We start from the raw sequence: 23,388 nt of genomic DNA, 5'->3' as shown, positions 1-23,388 counted from the left end.
TATACAAATTTCCAAGGATCAGCATTCTCACCAAAAAGTGATTGGGCAGACTAAATTGTAAGTTGTAGAGACTTGAAACTTTGAGGGATGGAAGTACTCACATCATCTACAACATCACCAAGGATCACTCCAATCATTCTAATGGTGCCGCTACAGCGATCAAGAGTACATAATGGTTTAGAACTCCTAAACCGTTCGTCACAGACTCAAGTGTATTATATCATTGTAATCCTTGGGTCAAGACAAACCTCACTCAAATGTTTATGTATTTTGGATTTTTTTTTTTTAAAGCTACTTTTGTGAACTAGTCCTAGGTTTTTTGCCCTGTCACAACCAAACCAGTGCAATGAATCTGTAGTCTCTGGAGTCTGACTGTCAATAATTATTGGCTTTCCGTCTTGAACGGAATGAGATAATTCCACCAAACTCAGTACACCCATGTACGGTCTCGGTCTGTGGTCACGAGAAAAAGGTCACGGCAACTGGCCACTTAATGGCGCTATAAAAAAAATAACAATAAAAAAAAACACACACACACACACACACACACACACACAAAGAGGGCTATAGCTGCGCAACCGTCTGTTTGATTGACTTGAAAACTGGCATGCTGTGTCCAAGGTGCCGCGATTGTCTACGAGTACATTAACATATCTAAAAAAAAACGTCCGCTGTCGGCCAATAAAGTTCGAGCGGCTGTCAGACAAGGTTAAAGGAGGCCGATGGGAACTAAACTCGCTGGGCCTGTTTGATTCACGGCCCTAGAGGGCTGTGAGAAATTCAAAAGAAATCGGCCCACGCCCACTTCATTCATACAATATTGTAGAACTCCTCATTCTGAGGAACTTTGCCTCTAGGACAACCACTGTTAATCAAATCTTTCATTAAATATTGGAGATCATTTTAAAAACCTACTTTCATGAACCAGTCCTATGTTTTTGGCTCTACCTTGATAACTGTGTAAACATGTATCTCCTTAGTAAATTGCCTGTTTTGGCTGTAAATGGTCTTTTCCATCAATGATCAGTGGTTACAGGCTTGCTAAAAAAAATAATACCTTTTTACGCATGTGCTTAAAGGCCTTAAAGCACTTGAACCCAGTTAATTGCTGCGTGAAGCTGTATTTTTCACATTGTTTCTACAGGTTTAATCGCATCTGTATTACTGAAGAAGGTTGTGCTGCTCTGGCGTCTGCTTTTAACTCAAACCCTTCAAACCTGATCGAGCTGGATCTGAGTGAGAATAAAATAGGAGACACTGGAGTAACACAAGTCTCCACTCTACTGGGAAATTCACAGTGTACACTGCAGATACTCAGGTCTGAATTCAGTTCATGTAAACATGAATCAATAAAGTTGAAGCCTAAAGCTGGCCTGTAAAAAAGTTTCAAGTGTTGGTAAACATACTATTTGGCGGGCACAATATGCCTGGAAACATTATACAACTATTGAAAAACATATTAAACTTTTTGAGGTGCTGGACATTATAAATGTCTCAATGGTGTAATGCTGATAATGAAATATTGTTTTTATTAAATGAGTAATTGGTTAAAGTCTTATTATTTAGACTTTCAGACTGCAGTATCACAGAAGAAGGTTATAAAGCTCTGGCTTCAGCTCTGAGATCAAACCCTTCACACCTGATAGAGCTGGATCTCACAGGAAATGATCCTGGACAATCAGGAGTGAAGGAGCTCAGTGATTTACTACAGGATCCAAACTGTCAAGTCAAGACACTAAGGTGAGACATGATGAAATAACAGAAAAATTATATACAGGTGAATTGTTTATAGAAATATTATTTAACTAATATTGTCTGTTGGATCAAAATAAATTCAAGAAAAAACATTTTAAATTTTTTTCCCCATCATAATCGGATGCTGTTTTTCATTTCGCAAAGATAATTAATCTTCTCTTCTGCAGGTTTTTGGGTCCTGATGCAGATGAAGCCTGTCAGTATGTGAATAGAGTTGTGGGTAAAAACCCGTTACTCCTGAGAGAGCTGAATCTGAGTGGACGTAAACTAGAAGACTCAAATGTGAAGAAGCTCGCTGCTCTACTGCAGGATAGACACTGTAAACTCAACATACTTCAGTGAGTATTTTATATTGTTATAAACTGCAAAGTATCTAATCGATTTCAGAGTCTAATTGAATACTGTTTTGGGGGGCTATTAAATAAACCATCATACTGATTTATCTCTCTGTTATTGTGGCTGAAATAAACTGAAGATGTTTCCTGTCTTTGTTTTATTTCTCTTCAGGCTGAATAATAACAGTATTACAGAAGAAGGTTGTTCTGCTCTGACTTCAGCATTTAATTCAAACCCTTCAAACCTGATAGAGCTGGATCTGAGTGGGAATGTACTAGGAAATTCAGGAATAATGAGTATCTGTCCTCTGCTGAAAAATACACAATGCAGATTGGAGAAACTCAAGTGTGTATTTTTATTCATCAACATTTCTGAATGTTAATATACATTTGTAAATGTCCCTTTTATCAGATTAACTGAAAATTAAAACTACAGTGACTTAAATTTAATATTTACTTTTTTCACCTCAGTTTTCTCTTCACTTATTTTAAATATCGTAATCAATTATGTATTTGAATAAACTATGTAAATGTGGTTTAGTTCATGTTGTTGTAAGTTGTTTTTCAGAATGTATTTATAAGCCCACAACTAATCTCTGTCCAAACTTATTTTTGTTTTACAGACTTTCAGACTGCAGAATCACAGAAGAAGGTTATAAAGCTCTGGCTTCAGCTCTGAGATCAAACCCTTCACACCTGATAGAGCTGGGTCTCACAGGAAATGATCCTGGACAATCAGGAGTGAAGCAGCTCCTTGATGTAGCACAAAAACCAGACTGTAAACTAACACCGATGTGAGTGTCTTAAAATTATATAGTGCAGTATTTTGAATTAACTCTATAAATTAAAGACCATCAGGTGATTACATTTAAAAAAAAAATATTTATTAAAACTGCAAATTTAAAATATCCTTTCCATCACATAAAATTTGGGAAGGAACATAAGCATAAGCCATAAACACATTGGTTTAACATAGCATAGCAGAAGTGTTTAATCAGTTACCATACTTTAAGTGCACAAAGGAAATCTGTGAGTTTCCTTTTACCATAAACACTGTCTGTCCCTTTGAAACTGCATAAAATCAAATGTTTTATACAACTGTAATAAACATTTAAAATACTGTTGAATAACATCACTTAACATTACAATTTAACATAGTATTTCTGTGTAAAATAATGAAAAAATATATATTTAACCTCACATCTAACAACAATTAAATAAATAAATTGGTAATGTCTGTTAACTTTTAAAAATTAACATAAAAACTTCCTTCTAGTTTATTGTGAATGTTAGCCTCTGGTAATAATACCTAAAACGAATGTTGCTAGGATTAAAAAAATGTGCTCCAAAAGAACCGAAATCAGAATCTTGCACTTAGACACTAACCACGCACTATGTACATAAACTGCTGCAAAAGGCATTAAATTTTAAGATTATATGATATAAAATGATAATCTGCTTTGTTTAGATTTTTGAAAAGTCCTGCTGCACTGGAAGCGTGTGAGTATCTCACTAAAGTTCTGGGTAAAAGTCCATTATTACTGACAGAACTTGATCTAAGTGAAGATAAACTAGGAGATCTGGATGGAGAGAAGCTCTCTGCTCTTTTGATGGACTCTCATAGCAAAGTGGAGAAAATGAAGTGAGTAAACATGATTTTATGCATTATAACTTTTCGGTTTACTCGCTCTAAAATACTGTAAGTCACATGTGTAAGCAGATACAAAGATCTGTTGATCTGATGTGTGTTGAACATGTGCTGAATAATAAATAATGCTGTTTTTGTGTTTAGGTTGAATAATTGTAAGCTGACAGAGGAAAACTGTTCAGTTCTAGTTACTGTTCTCTCTTCCAAAACCATCCTGAAAGAGATGAACCTGAACAACAGCCGTCTGCTGGACTCAGGAGTCAAAGAGATCTGTGAGGGACTGAAGAATCCTGTGTGTGAGCTGAAGATACTGAAGTGAGTACATTTCACTATCAGCTACACTCAACATCACAGCAATACTGTGAAAAGTTTTATCATGTGTCTTCATTGATGCTTTATTGTTTTTTTTGTTTTTTTTTTTTTTTTTTTTCAGGCTCAGTAATTGTGATCTAACAGAGGAAAGCTGTTCAGCTCTTGCTTCAGTTCTCAGTTCAGACTCCAGCAGTCTGAAGGATCTTGACCTGAGCAATAATAATCTGCAGGATTCAAGAGTAAAGCTGCTCTCTGATGGACTGAAGGAGAACTGTAAACTGGAGAAACTCAGGTGAGTTGATAATCTAACATATTAAATGTCTCTAGGTCTTTTGTCCTCATATTTAGTTATCTTTTTTTTTTTTTATCTTTCTTCTGCAGACTTTCAGACTGCAGTATCACAGAAGAAGGTTATAAAGCTCTGGCTTTAGCTCTGAGATCAAACCCTTCACACCTGATAGAGCTGGATCTCACAGGAAATGATCCTGGACAATCAGGAGTGAAGGAGCTCAATGATTTACTACAGGATACAAACTGTCAACTAAAACTAAGGTGAAATTATATATATATATATATATATATATTTTTTTTTTAAATGCATTACATCAAAGTATATTCAAGATAAACTTGAGCCTGGTCAGTATCTGGATGGGAGACCTCCTGGGAAAATTAGGCAGCTGCTGAATGAAAAGTTAGTGAGACCAGCTGGGGGCACTCACTCTGTGGTCTGTGTGGGTCCTAACGCTATACTATACTAGTGATGGGGACACTATACTGTAACAAGCACCATCCTTCAGATGAGACGTTAAACCGAGGTCCTGACTATCTGTGTTCATTAAAAAACCCAGGATGTCCTTCGAAAAAAGAGTATGGGTGTAACCCCGGCATCCTGGCCAAATTTGCCTGTTTTCCTCTGTCCATCATGGCCTACTGATCATCCCAATATATACTGATTGGCTTCATCACACTGTCTCCTCTCCACCAATAAGCTGGTGTGTGATGGGCGTAGGGCTGGGCGATAAAACGGTATTGTTATTTATCGACGGTACACCATTGTCAGTAATGATATAAAAATGTTCTATATAGCGCTCAATATTTTAATTCAAAATTGCGCACATCACTGGTGCGACCACCACAACCGTGCCTAACATCAAATGGCAAGCGTAATGAAAGTAGAACGAAACTTCGCTATTATTTTGTGCTTCACGGACCGTTTATCAGTTTTGACCATCAATGTCAGTGCAGCTCGAGCCGATCTTCATCAAGCGACATTGTTACTACACAGCGCTAAGAGATCCAGTAAAGAAAGCATTTGAATTCGCCATAAGAAGTAATAACATGGCTGCGAGATCTAGTGAGAAGCATTCACATTTCTCTGTTATTAACGGATCAAACAGCGTTGACGTTGAAACCAGGAGAAACATTGTGCCATGAATGAACTAGTTAAGTTATAGGCTTTTAATCCACAGATCTGCAACATTCACCATGGATTTAATGTAGTAACACTAACTGTAAGTTAACCATGGAAGTTTGGCATGAGTAAAATGCTTTCAAGTACGTCACACATCTTTTTCCAGCACTTCAAAACTCAAATATTATCATATTTAAATGTTATTTTTAATGTGATGACCAAAACATTATTTGTTCATCCTTCAGATATTGCCCCCATTTATAAAACTAAAAGTGTCAAGGTGTAAGAAAACTCGCACGCATTTAAAAATAAAAAAAAAAATCAAGGAAATTTCTTTGGCATTTATTTATTTTTGCTGTATGTACTTAACCGTGACACCACTGTGTCGCATCGAACCGTGAATTTTGTGAACCATTACACCCCTACTTTTTACAGATGTTGATCTACCTCAAAGTTTACCTTGATTGTTCTACGTTTACACTTTTACATTGCACACATTTTGTAACATTTTAAGTTCAAGTGTTTCTTTAACGCTTACTTTTTTATCTTAATATTAGACAAAAAGAAGATATTTTTGTTTACATTTTATTTTTGACTGCTAAAACTAATATAATTTGTTGTTTGCCTTAATAATGTGGATTAATAAAATAAATAAAAACAGTGGTTTAAATTCCAACGTTTCTACTTGTCTTTAAAAAAATAAGGTTATAAAAAATGTCAATTATCGATACCAAATGATATGAAACATTATATTGTGATAATTTGTTTTAGCTATATCGCACAGCCTTAGATGGGCATTCTGGTGCACTTAAGCTGCCGTCGCATCATCCAGGTGGATGCCCTTCTATGTAAAGCACTTGACAGTTTTTTATTAGAATCAAATGCAATTTTTCATTACACCAACTTTGGTTACTGAACTGAATCCTGCTTCATCTTCTCTTCTGCAGGTTTTTGGGTCCTGCTGCAGATGAAGCCTGTCAGTATGTGAATAGAGTAACAGGTAAAAACCCGTTACTCCTGGAAGAGCTTAATCTGAGTAGATGTAAACTAAACTCAAAGGAAGTAAGGCAGCTTGCTGATCTACTGCAGGATAAACACTGTAAACTGAAAATAATTCAGTGAGTATTTTACATGGTTTTCATATTTGTACTTTGCATTAAAAAGATATACCCAAAAATTAAATGACCCATGTACTCAACCTCAAGTTGTTCTAAACCTGTATGAGGTTCTTTCTTCTGTTGAACATGAAGGAATGGTCCCCACTGTCTTTCATAATATAGAAAAAATACTATAGAAGTCAATGGGGACCAGTAACTGTTTGGTTACCCACATTCTTAAAAATATATTTTTTTGTTTTTAACACAAGAAAGAAATGAATACAGATTTTAAACATCTTGAGAGCGAGTAATTGATGACAGAATTTTCATTTTTGGGTGAAATATCTCTTAAACGTGTTTTAAAATTATAACATTTGTTGTATATTGTATTTTAATGACTGGTTTAGATTAACGTATGTATTCATCTACATGTATTTATTTATCAAAGCAACAAGACACCCACTTCTGGACCAGGATGTACATGGGTCGCAGCAGTTATGAAAGTCTCGTTCATTTTCAATGGGAGACATTGAGAAAAGCAGCAAAACTTTCACTAATGTAGCAGAGGCAGTGTGCAAATGGTGCTCATGCACGCTTCCTCTAGCACAGCTTTTGATTAAAAGTTTTTATCTAATCAAAAAGATTATTGAAAACCAATCGTAAAAAAAATCACAATGCTCATATAGAGCTAAAACCATGTAGACAATTTTCATAATTGCATGATCCCCCTCATTTGTTCACTTTTGTCTGCATTATCAACTGATTATGATTTAACTTATTATTGTAATCTTACTAATATCTGATTTGATTTAAAGATAGGGTAGGCAATTTTTGAGTGGCTAGCAAGAGCAAGCTAGCTTTGAAAGCATGAGATCCCACCCTCCCTTCAGAGTGTTTCTAAAGCCACGTCTCCTTCAAAACACATGAGAAAACACAGCAGATTATGCAAAGCATCACAAGATGAGAGATGGCGTTAAACTACTTCATGTCTCAAAGCACATAATATTTCAATAATAATAAACATCAGCAACTTAAAGAGCACGGACCTGTATCACCTGACTGCAGCAGATTCATTTCAGCATTGATAGTGTTGACATTGAAACGCATAAATTCGAGAAACAACCCACTCTGAGTTTAATGCCACCGGTTTCCATCTCTACAAAACAGTAGTTATGGTTATGGTGTGAACACAGCATTAGCTGGTTGTTTTGGTTCAAGAGGAACTGTTAAAGGTGGCTGCTGTTTTGTTGCGGCGCTCGAGTCGGTGACTGACGTCTGTTAAAGTCTGCATAGCACGAAGCACGCTGATGATGAGTGATGTCTGCGCGAACTGGTGCGCGGAGGAATGAAAATATGTTGACAGGCAGGCAGTACTTCGTTCAGACTGAATGCAATGTATATAATATATTTAGAGCACTTAACTTAGTGATTGCTATCAGGATGTGAAGAGACTTTCAACCAGCATTGCAAAAAAAATAAATAATCTGGAACAAATTGCCTAACCTGCCTTAAAGTAATTCATATATTACTTAGGCTTTGTTAATATTTAATTATTTCATTTATAAATACAAATTTGAAGGTTTGACAATGAGGTGCATTGACATTGCTGATTGTGACTATGGCAACATCTCCAAAACCATAATGTGAGCACCGCCTCAACTGCACAAAACACTTTGTGTCAGCCGCACAACAATTCCACCGCTTGCTGCGTCCTGTAAGAAAGATCCTTTAAACCGAAAATCAAATGACCCCAACACAAATCAAATTCAGGGCCCCCAAATAACTAATTGCCACCCACTTTGTGTATTCTGGCACAGACTTTGGTACAAATTATGATAATATGATCAGAAACAGTTTAGCCAGTTACATTTAAGGTTTACAATCTTTTCTGTCTTTGTTTTCTTTCTCTTCAGGCTGAATAATAACAGTATTACAGAAGAAGGTTGTTCTGCTCTAACTGCAGCGTTTAAGTCAAACCCTTCAAACCTGATAGAGCTGGATCTGAGTGGAAATAAACTAGGAAACTCAGGAATTAACAATATTTGTCGGCTGTTGGAAAACCCACAATGCAGATTAGAGAAACTGAAGTATTTATTTTATTCATCTATTTCTTCATATTAATATTCATCTGTAAATGTCCATTTGATTAAATTAACTGAAAAGGCTATACTTACATAAGCTATATTTAATATTGTAAGAAATATTTAGAAATTTTAATTAAGTGTATGTTAAGACATTTGTTGTATGTATATATCTGGGGTGAAACTTTTTGGCACATTCTTCTACATTCTATGGCAATATATATTTTTTTTCTAAATAGGTTTTATTTGTAATATCCTAGAACATGCAGTACCTAATATAAGCCTCTTTTCATATAGACTTTCAGACTGCAGTATCACAGAAAAAAGTTTTAAGATTTTGACTTCCTCTCTGAAATCAAACTCACACCTGAAAGAGCTGGAACTGAAAGGAAATGATCCTGGACGATCAGGAATGAAGATGTTTACTGATATGTTGTGGAGTGGATTGTCTAAATTAAAGATCAGGTGATAAAAGCCTTCAAATATTTGAAAAGCCACAGTCATGGAATCAGGAGAGTTAAGAAGATTTAAGAGTGCTAAAAAGACAAATAAGATTGTATAAAATTGTAAAGAGTAATTTGCTGAATTGCAGTTCAAAGATTTTCAACACAATATTTTTTCTCTACTGTGTAACACATTTTGAACTAGAACTAAGTTTTAGAACTATGTAAAAACATAAATTACTACATAATTTTGACATTGATTATTTATTTCCTGTTTATTTATAATAAATCTTCACTCAAGGATATAAACTTATAAACATAACTTCAGACTTCTACCCTTCATACTACACACTTTACTACATGTTAATACTGATCTGCACACATAAAGAGGATGGATGATGTAAAATGTATAAATTATAAGAAAAATTTCTAATCTAGATTTTTTTTCCTACATTCTGTAGCTTTTTGAGAAATGCTGCTGCAGAGGAAGCGTGTAAGTATCTAACTGAAGTTCTAAAAACAGATCCCTTACAGCTGTCAGAACTGGATCTGAGCAGAATTGAACTAGGAGATCAACGTTGGGAGAAACTTTCTGAATTTCTGGTGGACTCTTATTGCAAAGTGGATACAATAAAGTGAGTAAACATGATTTTGTACATTATAACTTCGCAATGTGGAGATTTACCGTAGCTCTGTGAAGTTTTGCAGTTGAAACAATGAACCAACCAACCTTAACTGCTTTTCAAACAGCCTTTTTTATGGATCATTTTATAATCTTGGAATAATGTTATACAAAACTGACACTCCCAGAGTCAGTGCCTAATCCGTTGTAGTTCTTTAGTTTTACTTTGCTAAGTTCTATATTAAGCTGATTCCCATTGAAATTATTGGATTGTGTCACAAACGTTTGCTGAGCAACAGTAAATGTGACCATGCCTTTAAGAATTGTATTTGTATATCCTTTTCTCAATACACAGTTTCAACCCAGCTTTACAGAAAATCTGTCTGTTTTTAACAGTGAGGTATTGAAGAGCAAAAAGCCTTAATATAGGAATCATGCACAGCTGGGGAAGCACATCCTCCTCTGGCAACAAATGAATGTCCTTATGACACAAATAAATAGCTGCAGGTAATGTGATTCATTAAACAGGCAAAATGAGGCCTATAGGAGCTGATGGAGATGGTCATGGAGAAATTTAAGTCTCAACTCTAAGTATGAGAGATGCTGAGACAGACAAGGAAAGCAACATGAACATGATTTTAGGCAGATATTAACATAGACATCTGTAATGGTTCCATCACATATTAATTAGATGAATAAATCAATTTGTAAAAAAAAAGCTAAGTAAATAGTTGACTTTTGAGACATCTCTAATTTAGTTTTAAATGGAGGTGTGTCTGATTCCTCGTATATTGCCAGGTAGACCTTTCCAGAGTTTAAGTGCCAATTGCCAAAAGGTTCTTTTTTTGTGGACACATTTTGTGATGATATTTTTAATACTACCTGTAGTTCAGAGTTTGTGACCTTGTGGCATTTATAAGTAGCAGTATTTTGTAATCAACGTGGAACTTAACAGGAACATAACTGATGCTGAATTGAATTATAATTTGTTCTAATTCTATTAATTTAAGAGAATGAAATGTCTGGTCATCCAGTCTTTAATATATTTAATGCATTCAGTTGACTTGGATAATTTTCTAATAATATTTACATAGATAAGCATGTACAAGGAAAATGACCTAACACAGATCATTGCAGAACTCCATACTTTACTTGTGTTAGATCTCTCTTATTCACATTGATATATACACAATTTTAACTGTTGGACCAATAATCTAATGTCTGTCTGAATGCTAACATAATTTTCTATTTAACAATCTATTCAAGAGTAGTTTAGTGATTATGGGATATAGTACAAGTGTTTTTGTGCAGCGGCAGTGGTTCAGTGGTTCATGTAGATTGTCTACAAACCGAAAGGTTGGTGGTTCAATCCCCGGTTCCACCTGACCAAGTGTCGAGGTGTCCATGAGCAAGACACCTAACCCCAGCTGCTCCCGACGAGCTGGATGGCGCCTTGCATGGCTGACACCGCCGTCGGTGTGTGAATGGGTGAATGTGAGGCTATGTAACGTGCTTTGGTGGCCATAGGTCTGTGAAAGCGCTATATAAATGCAGTCCATTTACCATTTACCATTTTTGGTTTTGATGCAGTGATCAGTTTTTAGCTCTTCCTGTCCTATTGAAGTGAAGGACTGTAATTGTTCTTGGGGGACAATATATATTCTATATTGGCATGCTTCTGTCGCAAGCGATAATGCAGGTGACAATAGGACACAGAAATATAGTGGTTTGCATAGTTCATGTTTGTTGGTTGGATTCCCGGCGACGTTCTTGTAGCCACTGGAGGTTGTTGGCAAAGTCATGAGCCTTTCCTTTGTATAAATCAGCCCTCCATTTGTGATGCTGTATTTCCAACTGTCATGATCCATTGTGGTTGTTTCTTTTTCATGGACTTTTAGTTTATAGATAATCAGTTTCTGTGTTTTCTTTCTGTTTTCTTCTGTTGTCATAGTTTCTCATTTTCTCATCGATTACACACACCGTTCCTCATTTCATCATTAGTTTGTGTATATTATGCCTTCAGTTTCTGTCATTTATTAAGCACATTTGAGATGAGAAAAATCTGCACAGAACCGATCACAGGTGGTCACCGTAAAATGCATGCCGGGTAGAATTGTGTCTGAGTGTGGGCCGCCTTGCTCTGATGTCATGCTGACGTATGTCAAAAAACTCTTGCGACGGCGAGGCGCACGTGTCGGATTCTGCAGTCGGAAACAGTTGCTCTCCATCAACATCCTGAAGACACAGCTTAATGTTCATTCGTTTAAACAACCATGATGTATTCTCTTTTAAAATGTTTGAATTTTAAAACTGAACTTTTTGAAAGAACTGTCCGCCTTTACCTGCACTTTTTTTCTCTCCTTCCATTTCAGACGAAGCACATCTCAAACGAGCCTATATATTGTCCAGTTTTCTTCGCGTTTAATGCACCACGTTACATTGCCATCTCGCATATTGGATTATTCTTTTCTTTTATTAAATAAAGTTACACTGCTGTTTTAGATCCACTTCGCTTAACCTGATCTTCTTCCCCAGCCAGTGCTTGACAGCAGCAGTTTCTGAAGTGCTACACATTTTTGACAATGTCAGCCACATGTGTGAACATATAGGAAAACCTGTTGAACTGATGTGTGTTGAATATTTCCTGAAAACAAAAAGAATAAATCAGGTCTTCCTGTTTAGGTTGAATAATTATGAGATGACAAAGAAAAGCTGTGCAGTTCTATCTACTGTTCTCTCCAAAAATTCCATCCTGAAAGAGATGGACCTGAACAACAGCCGTCTGCTGGACTCAGGAGTCAAAGAGATCTGTAAGGGACTGAAGACTTCAAAGCTGAAGATACTGAAGTGAGTATATTTCACCATCAGCTACACAAACCAGATCTAGCTTTATTGTGTAGTATTATTCAGCACATATATCAGTGTCACAGTGACTCAGGCACACAGCGTTCAAAGGTAATTAAGAAATTAACATTTTTTGGTTACCTCTGTTTTATTAAGAGATTTAAATATTGGTTCTTAGTCTGATGCGAGTTTAACATTTTTTAAATTTAATTTGCAGTAATTTAAGAGAAAATACAGGATATGGATTTAATTTCAATTAGTAACATCTCTTATTTTAAACAGATTGTGACGTATTATTACTGTTGTTGACAATTAAAGATTTTGGTCATAAAACGTCCCAGCCTCTAAGTATTTTAAACGGAGCTGCTAGAAATTCACCACATGTGTCATTAATCCCCCAGTGATCGAGCCAGAGGTCACAGTGGCAAGGAATGAAAAACATCAAATATGGTTGTAGCAGGAGAAAAATACTTTGAAAGAAACCAGGCTGCACCGGGGGTGCCACTTCTCCTCTGGCGTAACAATTAAAACGATGTCAACTTAACAAATAATAACAAACAAGTGTCTTTGAGGCTTATGGTTGGCTTAGATTGTTTCAGATTTGACATGGCAGCAGTTCATCGAGTCTTTGACCTCACAACAGTGAGGCTCCTGGTGACCATTATTTAATTGTAATACATTAATCAACTTCGAAATTAATGACAGAATGTGGTTTACAGTGTATCTGATAAGCGATTCAGCTAATTAATAAATTGGATCCACAATGTTAACTTTATTTAAATTTTTTGTGTGTGTGTAGACTTTCAGACTGCAGAATCACAGAAGAAGGTTATAAAGCTCTGGCTTCAGCTCTGAGATCAAACCCTTCACACCTGATAGAGCTGGATCTCACAGGAAATGATCCTGGACAATCAGGAGTGAAGGAGCTCAATGATTTATTACATAATTCGAAGTTTCAACTGGAGACACTGAGGTGAGTGTTTTTAAAATGATAAAGTCCAGTATTTTAAACCATCAAAAATTGTTTAATGGTGTCTTGGAAATGACTGAAGGCACTTTCACAAGATACTGTATGTCATTGACATTACTGGCCATTTAATGAACATCTGTCTCCAGGTTTTTGGGTCCTGCTGCAGATGAAGCCTGTCAGTATGTGATTGGAATTGTGAGAAAAAACCCGTTACTCCAGAGAGAGCTGAATCTGAGTGATCGTGAACTAGGAGACTCAAACATGAAGAGACTTGTTCCTTTGCTGCAGGATAAACACTGTAAACTAAACACACTGATGTGAGTATTGTGTTCTTTTATTATTGTATATCTAAAGTATCTTACGGAAATCAGGTGACCATAACACAATAATCCTCAGTAATCAGTGAATATTGCCATCTAATACTTTGTGTTTGTAAATTCTCTCTCTCCTGTTGATCATTTTAGGCTGCGTAATTGTGGTCTAACAGAGGAAAGCTGTTCAGCTCTCGCTACAGTCCTGAGATCAAACTCCAGTCTGAAAGAGCTTGACATGAGCAACAATAATCTGCAGGATTCAGGAGTGAAGAAACTCAAGGTTGGATTAGAAAATACAAACTGTAGACTGGAGAAACTCAGGTGATTAAATTAACCACTGTTTATTTTTAATAATTAAATTATCTTCTGGTCTTATTAGTGAATTAAATAAAAGAATATCTTGAATATCTTGCATTTAAAGACTGATGTTATACATTGATCATACTATCCTTACTATAGTGATATTAAAAAACATTTTAGGCTTAATATTAAGAAATGTGAATTGTGCAACAAAGAAGTACTCAGAATAAAGTTTAATTATAATATTTATATCAGTAAGTCTCAAGCGATATGCCTGTAAATATGTTAATGGATTTGTAGTATACTGAGGGTGTTTTGAATCCTCTTTAAAAGAACTGAACTCAGACTCCTTTAAGTAGACCAAGAGGTGAACCAAGTGAAAAAGGACCCAGTTCTCTTTATGTTCACACTGTTCCTGAAAGAGGACTCAGATCATTATTTGGTCCACTTAAGTAGGAATTTGGTCTCAGACCTCTTTGTGTTCATACTGTTGCTCTTTGGATCTAGTCCAGTTCAGTGTTTTAATGGCTGACCCTATGGCCTTCAATATTGTATCCCATTCACTTACATTGTATGTGCCTTCCTAACCAAGATATTTGTTTGTAAAGATTATTATTATTATTAATTAGTAATGAAGTGTTATGTATGTGTGTTAGGCGCCACGTAGGATTTAAATCAAACTTCGCTTATCAATACATACATAACACACGTGCATATACACCTATAAATTACTCGCATATACATGTATACTATTGGATGTTCAAAATACATATATGAAATACACGTGCACACTAATATGAAATCCATACCAATACATATTATGTTAGTCATGAATGCATATACACTTGTGAATAACTTGCATACATATAAACTTGACGCACGCATACACCTATAAATACTTGCATATACATATAAACTTCCATGCATATACACCCATAAACACTCGCACATACATATAAACTTTCATGCATATACACCTATAAACACTCGCACATACATATAAACTTATACACCTATAAACACTCGCACATACATATAAACTTCCATGCATATACACCTATAAACACTCGCACATACATAAACTTCCATGCATATACACCTATAAACACTCGCATATACATATAAACTCGATGCGCGCATACACATCCATAAAACACTCGCGCATACATAACGTGGATGTGTGCTTTGTGTATATGTATATGCGAGTGATTTCATATGTGTATGTGCGTGAACTTTTCAGTGCAAACGGAAGGCATTTCAGTGTAACCGGAAGGCATTTCAGTGTATCCGGAAGGCATTTCAGTGTAAAAGTCATTTGTGTCATTTTGATAGTTTGTTTTCCAATTTGAAATGAAATAAGCATAAACGAGAAAACGGCCCCATTATTCGTTTTTTTTTTCGTAAAAAAAAAAAATAAAAAAGCCTAAAGCCTCTTATTTTGTTGATTTATATTTCAAACAAGAATTCGACATTTGCTCGCAATGTTTTTCTTACAAAAAACCTCATCATTTTGCAGGACAATTGTCTATTACAGTATACAACACAGAAGGGTAACAATAAATCTGTGGTGATATACAACACGCTTTAAGAAAAGTTTATTTCCATCACACTGTAAAGTGTTTTTAGATATTAGCCTACATATAGATTACATATACTAAAGATTTTACATATAAACTGGGTCAGCATACTGTTAATTACAGTTAGTACCATGGGAAGTAGGGGTGCTGAGCGTGACCCCTGGCGTGGAGCCCATGAAGAAATATGGTTGGGGATAAAAGTTCAAACAAACAAAACCAAAAAACTGTGTTGTTAGCCTATAGGCATACATATTAAGTGTGTTTGTTTTTATTTATTCAGTATTGTAAAATACCCATATTATAACAAATAAATAAAATATATTTGGAAATTGCCCTTAAAAAAAGAAAGGCTCAGTTTGTGGTTCAATTATTTGATTAAAAACAACAAAAACAATAAAACAAAGACAAAGTCACTTATATTAAACACTTTTTTTATTGATTTTTTTGTTAACAGAAGTTATCTTGCACCTTTAATTGCCTTCGCTATCGTCCTGTCACCTATGCCTGTCACTCATCTGTCTCATTCTCGCGGGTCGCGGCTATGATTACAGTTTCAGTAAAAATGTATTTCACCATCATCGGTACCCACCCTCAGCCGATTGGCATTACAGAATCACCATCCCGTGGCAAAACGGAGCGTCTAAAAGAAAAGTTCTGACTGCTGACTGTTGGTCAGTGAGCCTCTCCCGCTCGGCGCTGTCAAGCGCAGCTTTCACCACACAGATTTAACTCCAGCTAAATAAAACAGGCTGGTGGCAGACTAATAATTAATATTTCTGATGTAAAGATTTCTGTGAAACGCGTAAAGTTGCACAGAAGAAAGCCCAATAGGACCTGCCCTGTACAGTTTAAGAATCTGTAGCCATAGTAGAGGACTATTATTTTGTAGAACAGACCCGAGCGACAACTGATGACGTCACATGCTCAGACTTGCTAGACCAATCGGCGGAAGGGGGCGTGTCAGGCCGCCCACATGTGGAAAACGAATTTTGAAGTAATTTATTTGTATTTTGCCTGTGAACTAAAAATCAAGCCGAAATCTCTTTTTTTTTGTTTTGTTTTTTTTTTTACGAAAAAAAAAACGTATAAAGGGGCCGTTTTCTCGTTTAGGCTTATTTCATTTCAAATTGGAAAACAAACTATCAAAATGACACAAATGACTTTTACACTGAAATGCCTTCCGGTTACACTGAAATGCCTTCCGGTTACACTGAAATGCCTTCCGTTTGCACTGAAAAGTTCACGCACATACACATATGAAATCACTCGCATATACAAAGCACACATCCACGTTATGTATGCGCGAGTGTTTTATGGATATGTTTGCGCGCATCGAGTTTATATGTATATGCGAGTGTTTATAGGTGTATATGCATGGAAGTTTATACGTATGTGGGAGTGTTTATAGGTGTATATGCATGAAAGTTTATATGTATGTGCGAGTATTTATAGGTGTATGCGTGCGTCAAGTTCATATGTATATGCAAGTTATTCACAAGTGTATGCATTCATGACTAACATAATATGTATTGGTATGGATTTCATATATGTATTTTGAACATCCAATAGTATACATGTATATGCGAGTAATTTATAGGTGTATATGCACGTGTGTTATGTATGTATTGATAAGCGAAGTTTGATTTAAATCCTACGTGGCGCCTCATAGTTATGTATTCTTAGTATGAAATAATTATTATTATTTTTTTTACTAGGGATGCATTTGATGTTTTTACGATATAAAACATTGTTCAGTATTTAATAATTCAATTCTCTTTTCTATAGACTTTCAGACTGCAGTATCACAGAAGAAGGTTATAAAGCTCTGGCTTCAGCTCTGAGATCAAACCCTTCACACCTGATAGAGCTGGATCTCACAGGAAATGATCCTGGACAATCAGGAGTGAAGGAGCTCAATGATTTATTACAGGATCGAAACAATTCACTGAAAACATTGAGGTGAGGAGGCATATTATATATATATATATATATATATATATATATATATATATATATATATATATATATATATTTTTTTTTTTTTTTTAAATAATATAGTTATACATTTGTGGTTGTATTAACGTTTAAATGATTTTAAGAGATTTTTATTATAATATTACATTTTATATATTTTCCATTATACCATAAATGTGTCATAACTGAATTGAATCCTACTTCATCTTCTCTTCTGCAGGTTTTTGGGTCCTGATGCAGATGAAGCCTGTCAGTATGTGAGAGGAATTGTGGGTAAAAACCCGTTACTCCTGAGAGAGCTGAATCTGAGTAAACATGCACTAGGAGACAGACGAGTGAATCAGATCGCTGCTCTACTGTTAGATAAACACTGTGAACTCAACACACTTCAGTGAGTATTTCACATGGTTTAAAATATTTATTTAGTTGACCATACTATGTCATAATTTTTTTCTGAGGGAGTCTTATCCCTTTCACAGAGAAACAATAAAATGTATAAAAATGAATCAAGCTTCTACCCAAAGCTCTGTGGAAACAAATGACGTCAAGATTGAACAAGACACAAATTATTTTAGTTAGTTACTATCAAATAAGCGTTACTATTAACACACACACACAGAATTATTTCACTTCAGAATTCTAGATCTGAGCTGTCGATAAACGAAAATATAGGCTATATATAACTATATATCTGTTCTGTCAGATTTTGCAATGCAAAACATTCAACATGACAAACAAGTCATGACAGCTGTTCTCTTGTCCATGATGGCAAATTATCCTGACCAACCGACATGAATTATATATATAATTTTAATAGCACGGCCATTCAAAACCAGGGTCTACCATAGAAAAGTGATCACTGAAAATCATTTTGGGCAGGAATTAATGTAAACACAGATATTGGAGACCAGTCCTGTCTAAAGTAGATGTAAATAGGCAGGCCAAAATAACGGATATGGTCAAAAGATCGGATCTGTGCATTAAGACTTACAGACTTTTTTTTGTTTTGTCTTCAGTCTGACTGGATGCAGTATTACAGAGAAACAGTGTCTCATCCTGACTTCAGCTCTGAAATCAAACCCATCACACCTGAGAGAGCTGGACCTCAGTGAGAATGAAATAAGAAACACAGGAGTGAATCACTTATGTGACATATTGAAGGATTCTCACTGTAAACTGGAGATATTGAGGTCAGTAACATTCACATATAGGCTTAAAGAGGCACAAAATGCTTAATATATATATATATATATATATATATATATATATATATATATATATATATATATATATATATATATATATAGTTTAAACCAAAGCCTGTGAAAAAATAGTTTTGGTATTTGCATGTCACATTTCTCTCAATATAGGTTAAGAGGCTGTAAAATGACAGATGAAGGTTGTTCTGCTGTGACTTCAGCTCTGAAATCAAACCCATCACACCTGAGAGAGCTGAACCTGAGTGAGAATAAACTAGGAGACTCTGGAGTGAAAAACCTCAGCGATCTACTGATGAAAAAAACATGCAAGCTGGAAAAACTAGAGTAAGTTACAATATACTTAACAGCAGATACCGTTTTATTCAGTGTTTAGTTTAAACTGGGTATAAAAAATTAAATTATACAAAATGTTAATTTTAGTAGTGGATATTACTGCACTTATTGTGGATGAACCATACAGTAATTTGCCCTTGTAATCTTTAGATAAAACTTGATCTTTCTGAGATATGCTCACTTGACGTCTATGACTTATACATAAATCAATGCACTTCACTTCCATTAAGCCCAACTGCATTCAGAGCTGCCTCCATTACAGTATACATTGCTCATTCTCCATCTAATCAACAACAGACACAAATCAAGTAATTTGTCCCAAGTACGGTGGAAGATACAAGATGCCCTGCATTTTTTTTTTTTTTTACTCTGAAATATGGTATAATTCAGTGATAAAAATCATTTAAAACAATGGTTCAGTTTAATGCTAACTTAGCAAAATTTGTATTTACGGATTGTAAACGGCACTTCATGATTCATGACTTCCTCACATTTAAATTTTGAAAATAGTACATTAAATGTTATTTTTCTAATTAATTTATTATTTAAATGATTAATTTATTAATTGTTCTTAATATCTTAATCTACTGTACATTTGATGAAACCTATACTTCTTTTGTCTGTTTGTTGTATTAAGTGTGGGTTTAGGAATGCATTTTACTGAATCTGGCTCATTGTTCTTTTCTCTTTCTGTCTTCAGTCTGTGTAAATGCAGTATTACAGAGGAACAGTGTCTCATCCTGACTTCAGCTCTGAAATCAAACCCATCACACCTGAGAGAGCTGGACCTCAGTGGGAATAAACTAGAAAACACAGGAGTGAATCACTTATGTGACATATTGAAGGATTCTCACTGTAAACTGGAGAGATTGAGGTGGGTAATATTCACATACAACAATTTAAACTAAGACACTTTATATACTTAATATTAGGTATGCACTGAATTGAAAATTCTGTGTCAAAACCGAAATAAAAAATTCAGGATGCACTTCGCCAAAAATCGAAACAGACATATAAATCAGAAATGAATAATCAATTAATTAATCAAACTTATTTAATAACCAACACTTAAATAGATAAAATTGAGTTGAACAAACAAGATACATCTGAGATGTACAAACATTTAAATTGCACCTAAGACAAGTTTTAAATCAACTTTTTAATAACAGAATAGTTTCTATTACAGTTTGTTAGTGAAATATAAAAATTTAAACAACAATTAATGGTAATAATTTGTTTTCATGACAGATTTATTACAAACATAACCTGTTTTTGTGATGTCTTCATTATATAGTTTAAGTAAAAATATAATGAATATGTAAAAAAGTGCATATATTTAGCAAAATGCTCTTCTCTAGACAAATTTTTTTCTAGCTAACTAAGTTTATGAGTTCATGGACATTTGAACAGCTTTCTTAACGTAAAAGTAACATTAAGTGTATAGCCTACAAGCTGTTTTATTGACGTCTTTCCCCGGTTGAAACACTGAAGGATTACATGAGACTTACATGAGACATGATTAATTTCAATAAAATTGTAATGTATCTTTCAACATACATTCTGGTGTTCACCCATGTTTATTTTGTGCTGTAACTAAGAGTAAAGATGAGATGATCGGTTCATGTGCACTTGATCTGTGCTCCGCTTGAACTGAGGCTCTACAGCGATCTGTCATGGTGCATTAAGAGTGCCAAAACATCATTTATTTTTTGAATTTCTCAATAAAATTGACAGCATTTTTAAAGTTGAGACTTTGCTTCATATTAAAAGAAACAAAGCTTTTTACCATTATTGGATGGCAGCTACAAATACAAAAATGTTAAATACAAAAGTTTTGTTCAAGCATAAACAGAAAACAGCACAAACTCAAAAATTTTAGATCTAGGAAACCATATCAGTACCGATTTAAAAAAAAAAAAATAACATTGTCAATCCAGAGTTAATGTCCAAACAGCTGTCATGTTTAACTGTTGTAGCTTGTCCACATTGTGTGCATGAGATAGACGCTGAACACAGTCAAAGCGTGCCATGGGAGAAGTTCTAATTAAATGTCTGTTTCAGTCACTGATTTAGGCCCTCCAAAACCCTTTTGGTGCATCGCTACTAAATATCTCATGAAGCGTTCACATTGTTCACCTACATTTGTGTGATCTGGTCAAAGTAAGATAATCTCTCTTCTTCTGTCTGTTTGTCTCTTTCTAGCCTAAATGACTGTGGAATTACAGATGTTTCTTCTTTAACTCAGTCTTTGTCTAAAACAAAAGCACTGCAGTTTTTAAAAGAGATTGATCTGAGAGGCAATAAAATAGGGGACTCAGGGAAGCAGCTCAGTGACGTGCTACAAGACTCAAACTGTAAACTGAGGTGAGTACATGTCTCTGTGGTATAAAATAGATATTTTCCCCTGTGAATCTGATACTGCACAAACACAGCTTTATGGAACAATACCTGCTTTAATAATTGCTTTGGTAGAAAATAATTACAATTTCATATAACAACAACAAAAAACTTCTGCTAAAATCAGTACAAATGGGGTCGACTCAAGCATAGGAATCGATTCTCGTTATCTGAAATCGCTCACTTGTTAACTGATTCTCTGATCCCTATATAGTGCATGGCAGTTGAGTGCACTGTATAAGCAAAGAGTGAACGAATGAATTCGGACAATTGTATTACACCGCGTCAGAGAGCTGTCGCAGAAACTTTGTCACATACATTTATCCTACATGTAGTTTACTTTACACATAGAAAGGTCGATAGCACTTGAGTTTATACATACCTCCATGTCAGCTTTAGTTTAATTGATGTTATATGAATGCAATAAATATAGATTTGGTTTTCCATGGTTAACCTTGCATTCATAATCATTAAACTAACCATAAATCATAAAAAATCACATCAAGAATAAACACGTAAGTGTACATTGTTGTATGTATTATTGTATGTATTGTATTCATTTTTAGTATCTTTAACTCTCCTGGCCAACCTTTTAAGACAATGATCATGTGTGTTTAGCAGCATCACCTGACTATTATAATAAGATTTATTAAAGAATACCTTCTTTCTTGTTTATTTAATTCTGACATAATATTCGACAACGGCTGTTTTTCGTGACTTTTCCTTCTGTAAAATTAGGTTTCGCAACAGCTTGTAATGTTGATAGCTACTCATCAATTAAGTCAAAAGTGTGCTGTTGAACACACAAGGGGATTTTAAGGGGAAAATAAATTAAGTGTTTAACGACTGCAATCTTGTATTATTCCTGACCCTGTTTTGATGTAAAATAAAGTCGGGAGTCAGAGTCGACTACAAAAAACCTGGAATCGAAAACCCCTAACCACTACAAACACATTTAAACTAGAGGGCAAGCTTCAAAATGTTGACTTTTTATTTTTATTTTTTATTATTAAAAATGAACGTGTGTATTTGCTCCTTTTCATTTACCACATTTAAATACTTGTGAGCATTTTCTACTTTACACTGACTCGCTTGAACTCATATCAATATAAATCTTCTTTAAAATGCATTATATTTTAACAAATATTCTCATTCACTAAAAATAGTGCATAGCGTAGATCTTCTTGCAAATGTTCACAAACAAATCGTGTTTTATCAATTCGTCCTTAATTTTATTGTAAACGTATGAAAAAAATGTGAGCACATCTTTAGAGAGCATAATAAATTTGCTGAGAGTGAAGAAAGGCTGCAGAGGCGATCATTTGGGAGTGTTTTTATGCAAATTACTAACTTGCTGCATTACTTACTTTACTCCACTAGCATGCAGTCACTCATTCATATAGTATAATTTTGGAACTTGTTTCACCCATCACTGATTATTTTCTTTTCTGATTCCTCATTACAGTCTAGACAAGGAAAGCATGTTCTGGACTGGTATAAACTACGTTAGTGGATTGTTTACATCTAAAACTCCGGAACCAGTGAAATCAACAGGAACAAACCCGTCATCATCAGGTGAGAGATCCTCAGAAGAGCCTCACTATATTACTGTCTTTATCAGAATACATTGATGATGTGATGTCTGTACAGCAAAATCTAAAATATACCTTATATATTCAAATATAAACTCTGAGAATACAGGCACAAAAAATAAACTCGATCTTAAATCTTTGAAAACAGCACTGGCTAACACTT

General features: G+C 34.9%; 1 protein-coding gene across 3 annotated transcripts in view; it reads left to right on the top strand.

The window, feature by feature from the left end:
- LOC311085625 (uncharacterized protein) overlaps window positions 1-23,388 on the top strand; it is a 69,439-nt gene that overhangs the window by 42,380 nt on the left and 3,671 nt on the right. For all 3 annotated transcript variants that reach the window (XM_084118158.1, XM_084118160.1, XM_084118159.1), the window contains 24 exons: window positions 1,145-1,318; window positions 1,567-1,740; window positions 1,923-2,093; window positions 2,263-2,436; window positions 2,714-2,884; window positions 3,559-3,732; window positions 3,883-4,053; window positions 4,172-4,342; window positions 4,432-4,602; window positions 6,409-6,579; window positions 8,472-8,645; window positions 8,937-9,104; window positions 9,544-9,717; window positions 12,387-12,551; window positions 13,348-13,521; window positions 13,665-13,835; window positions 13,983-14,153; window positions 17,495-17,668; window positions 17,904-18,074; window positions 18,700-18,873; window positions 19,054-19,227; window positions 19,937-20,110; window positions 21,439-21,600; window positions 23,099-23,208. In XM_084118158.1, coding sequence (XP_083974284.1) covers window positions 1,145-1,318; window positions 1,567-1,740; window positions 1,923-2,093; window positions 2,263-2,436; window positions 2,714-2,884; window positions 3,559-3,732; window positions 3,883-4,053; window positions 4,172-4,342; window positions 4,432-4,602; window positions 6,409-6,579; window positions 8,472-8,645; window positions 8,937-9,104; window positions 9,544-9,717; window positions 12,387-12,551; window positions 13,348-13,521; window positions 13,665-13,835; window positions 13,983-14,153; window positions 17,495-17,668; window positions 17,904-18,074; window positions 18,700-18,873; window positions 19,054-19,227; window positions 19,937-20,110; window positions 21,439-21,600; window positions 23,099-23,208 — 4,058 coding nt within the window. The remainder of the gene's footprint in view (window positions 1-1,144; window positions 1,319-1,566; window positions 1,741-1,922; window positions 2,094-2,262; window positions 2,437-2,713; window positions 2,885-3,558; window positions 3,733-3,882; window positions 4,054-4,171; window positions 4,343-4,431; window positions 4,603-6,408; window positions 6,580-8,471; window positions 8,646-8,936; window positions 9,105-9,543; window positions 9,718-12,386; window positions 12,552-13,347; window positions 13,522-13,664; window positions 13,836-13,982; window positions 14,154-17,494; window positions 17,669-17,903; window positions 18,075-18,699; window positions 18,874-19,053; window positions 19,228-19,936; window positions 20,111-21,438; window positions 21,601-23,098; window positions 23,209-23,388) is intronic.

The sequence above is a fragment of the Abramis brama genome (genome assembly GCF_963993115.1).
Source record: "Abramis brama genome assembly, chromosome: 6".
Taxonomy (NCBI): domain Eukaryota; kingdom Metazoa; phylum Chordata; class Actinopteri; order Cypriniformes; family Leuciscidae; genus Abramis; species Abramis brama.
This window is presented reverse-complemented; position numbering and strand designations above follow the sequence as displayed.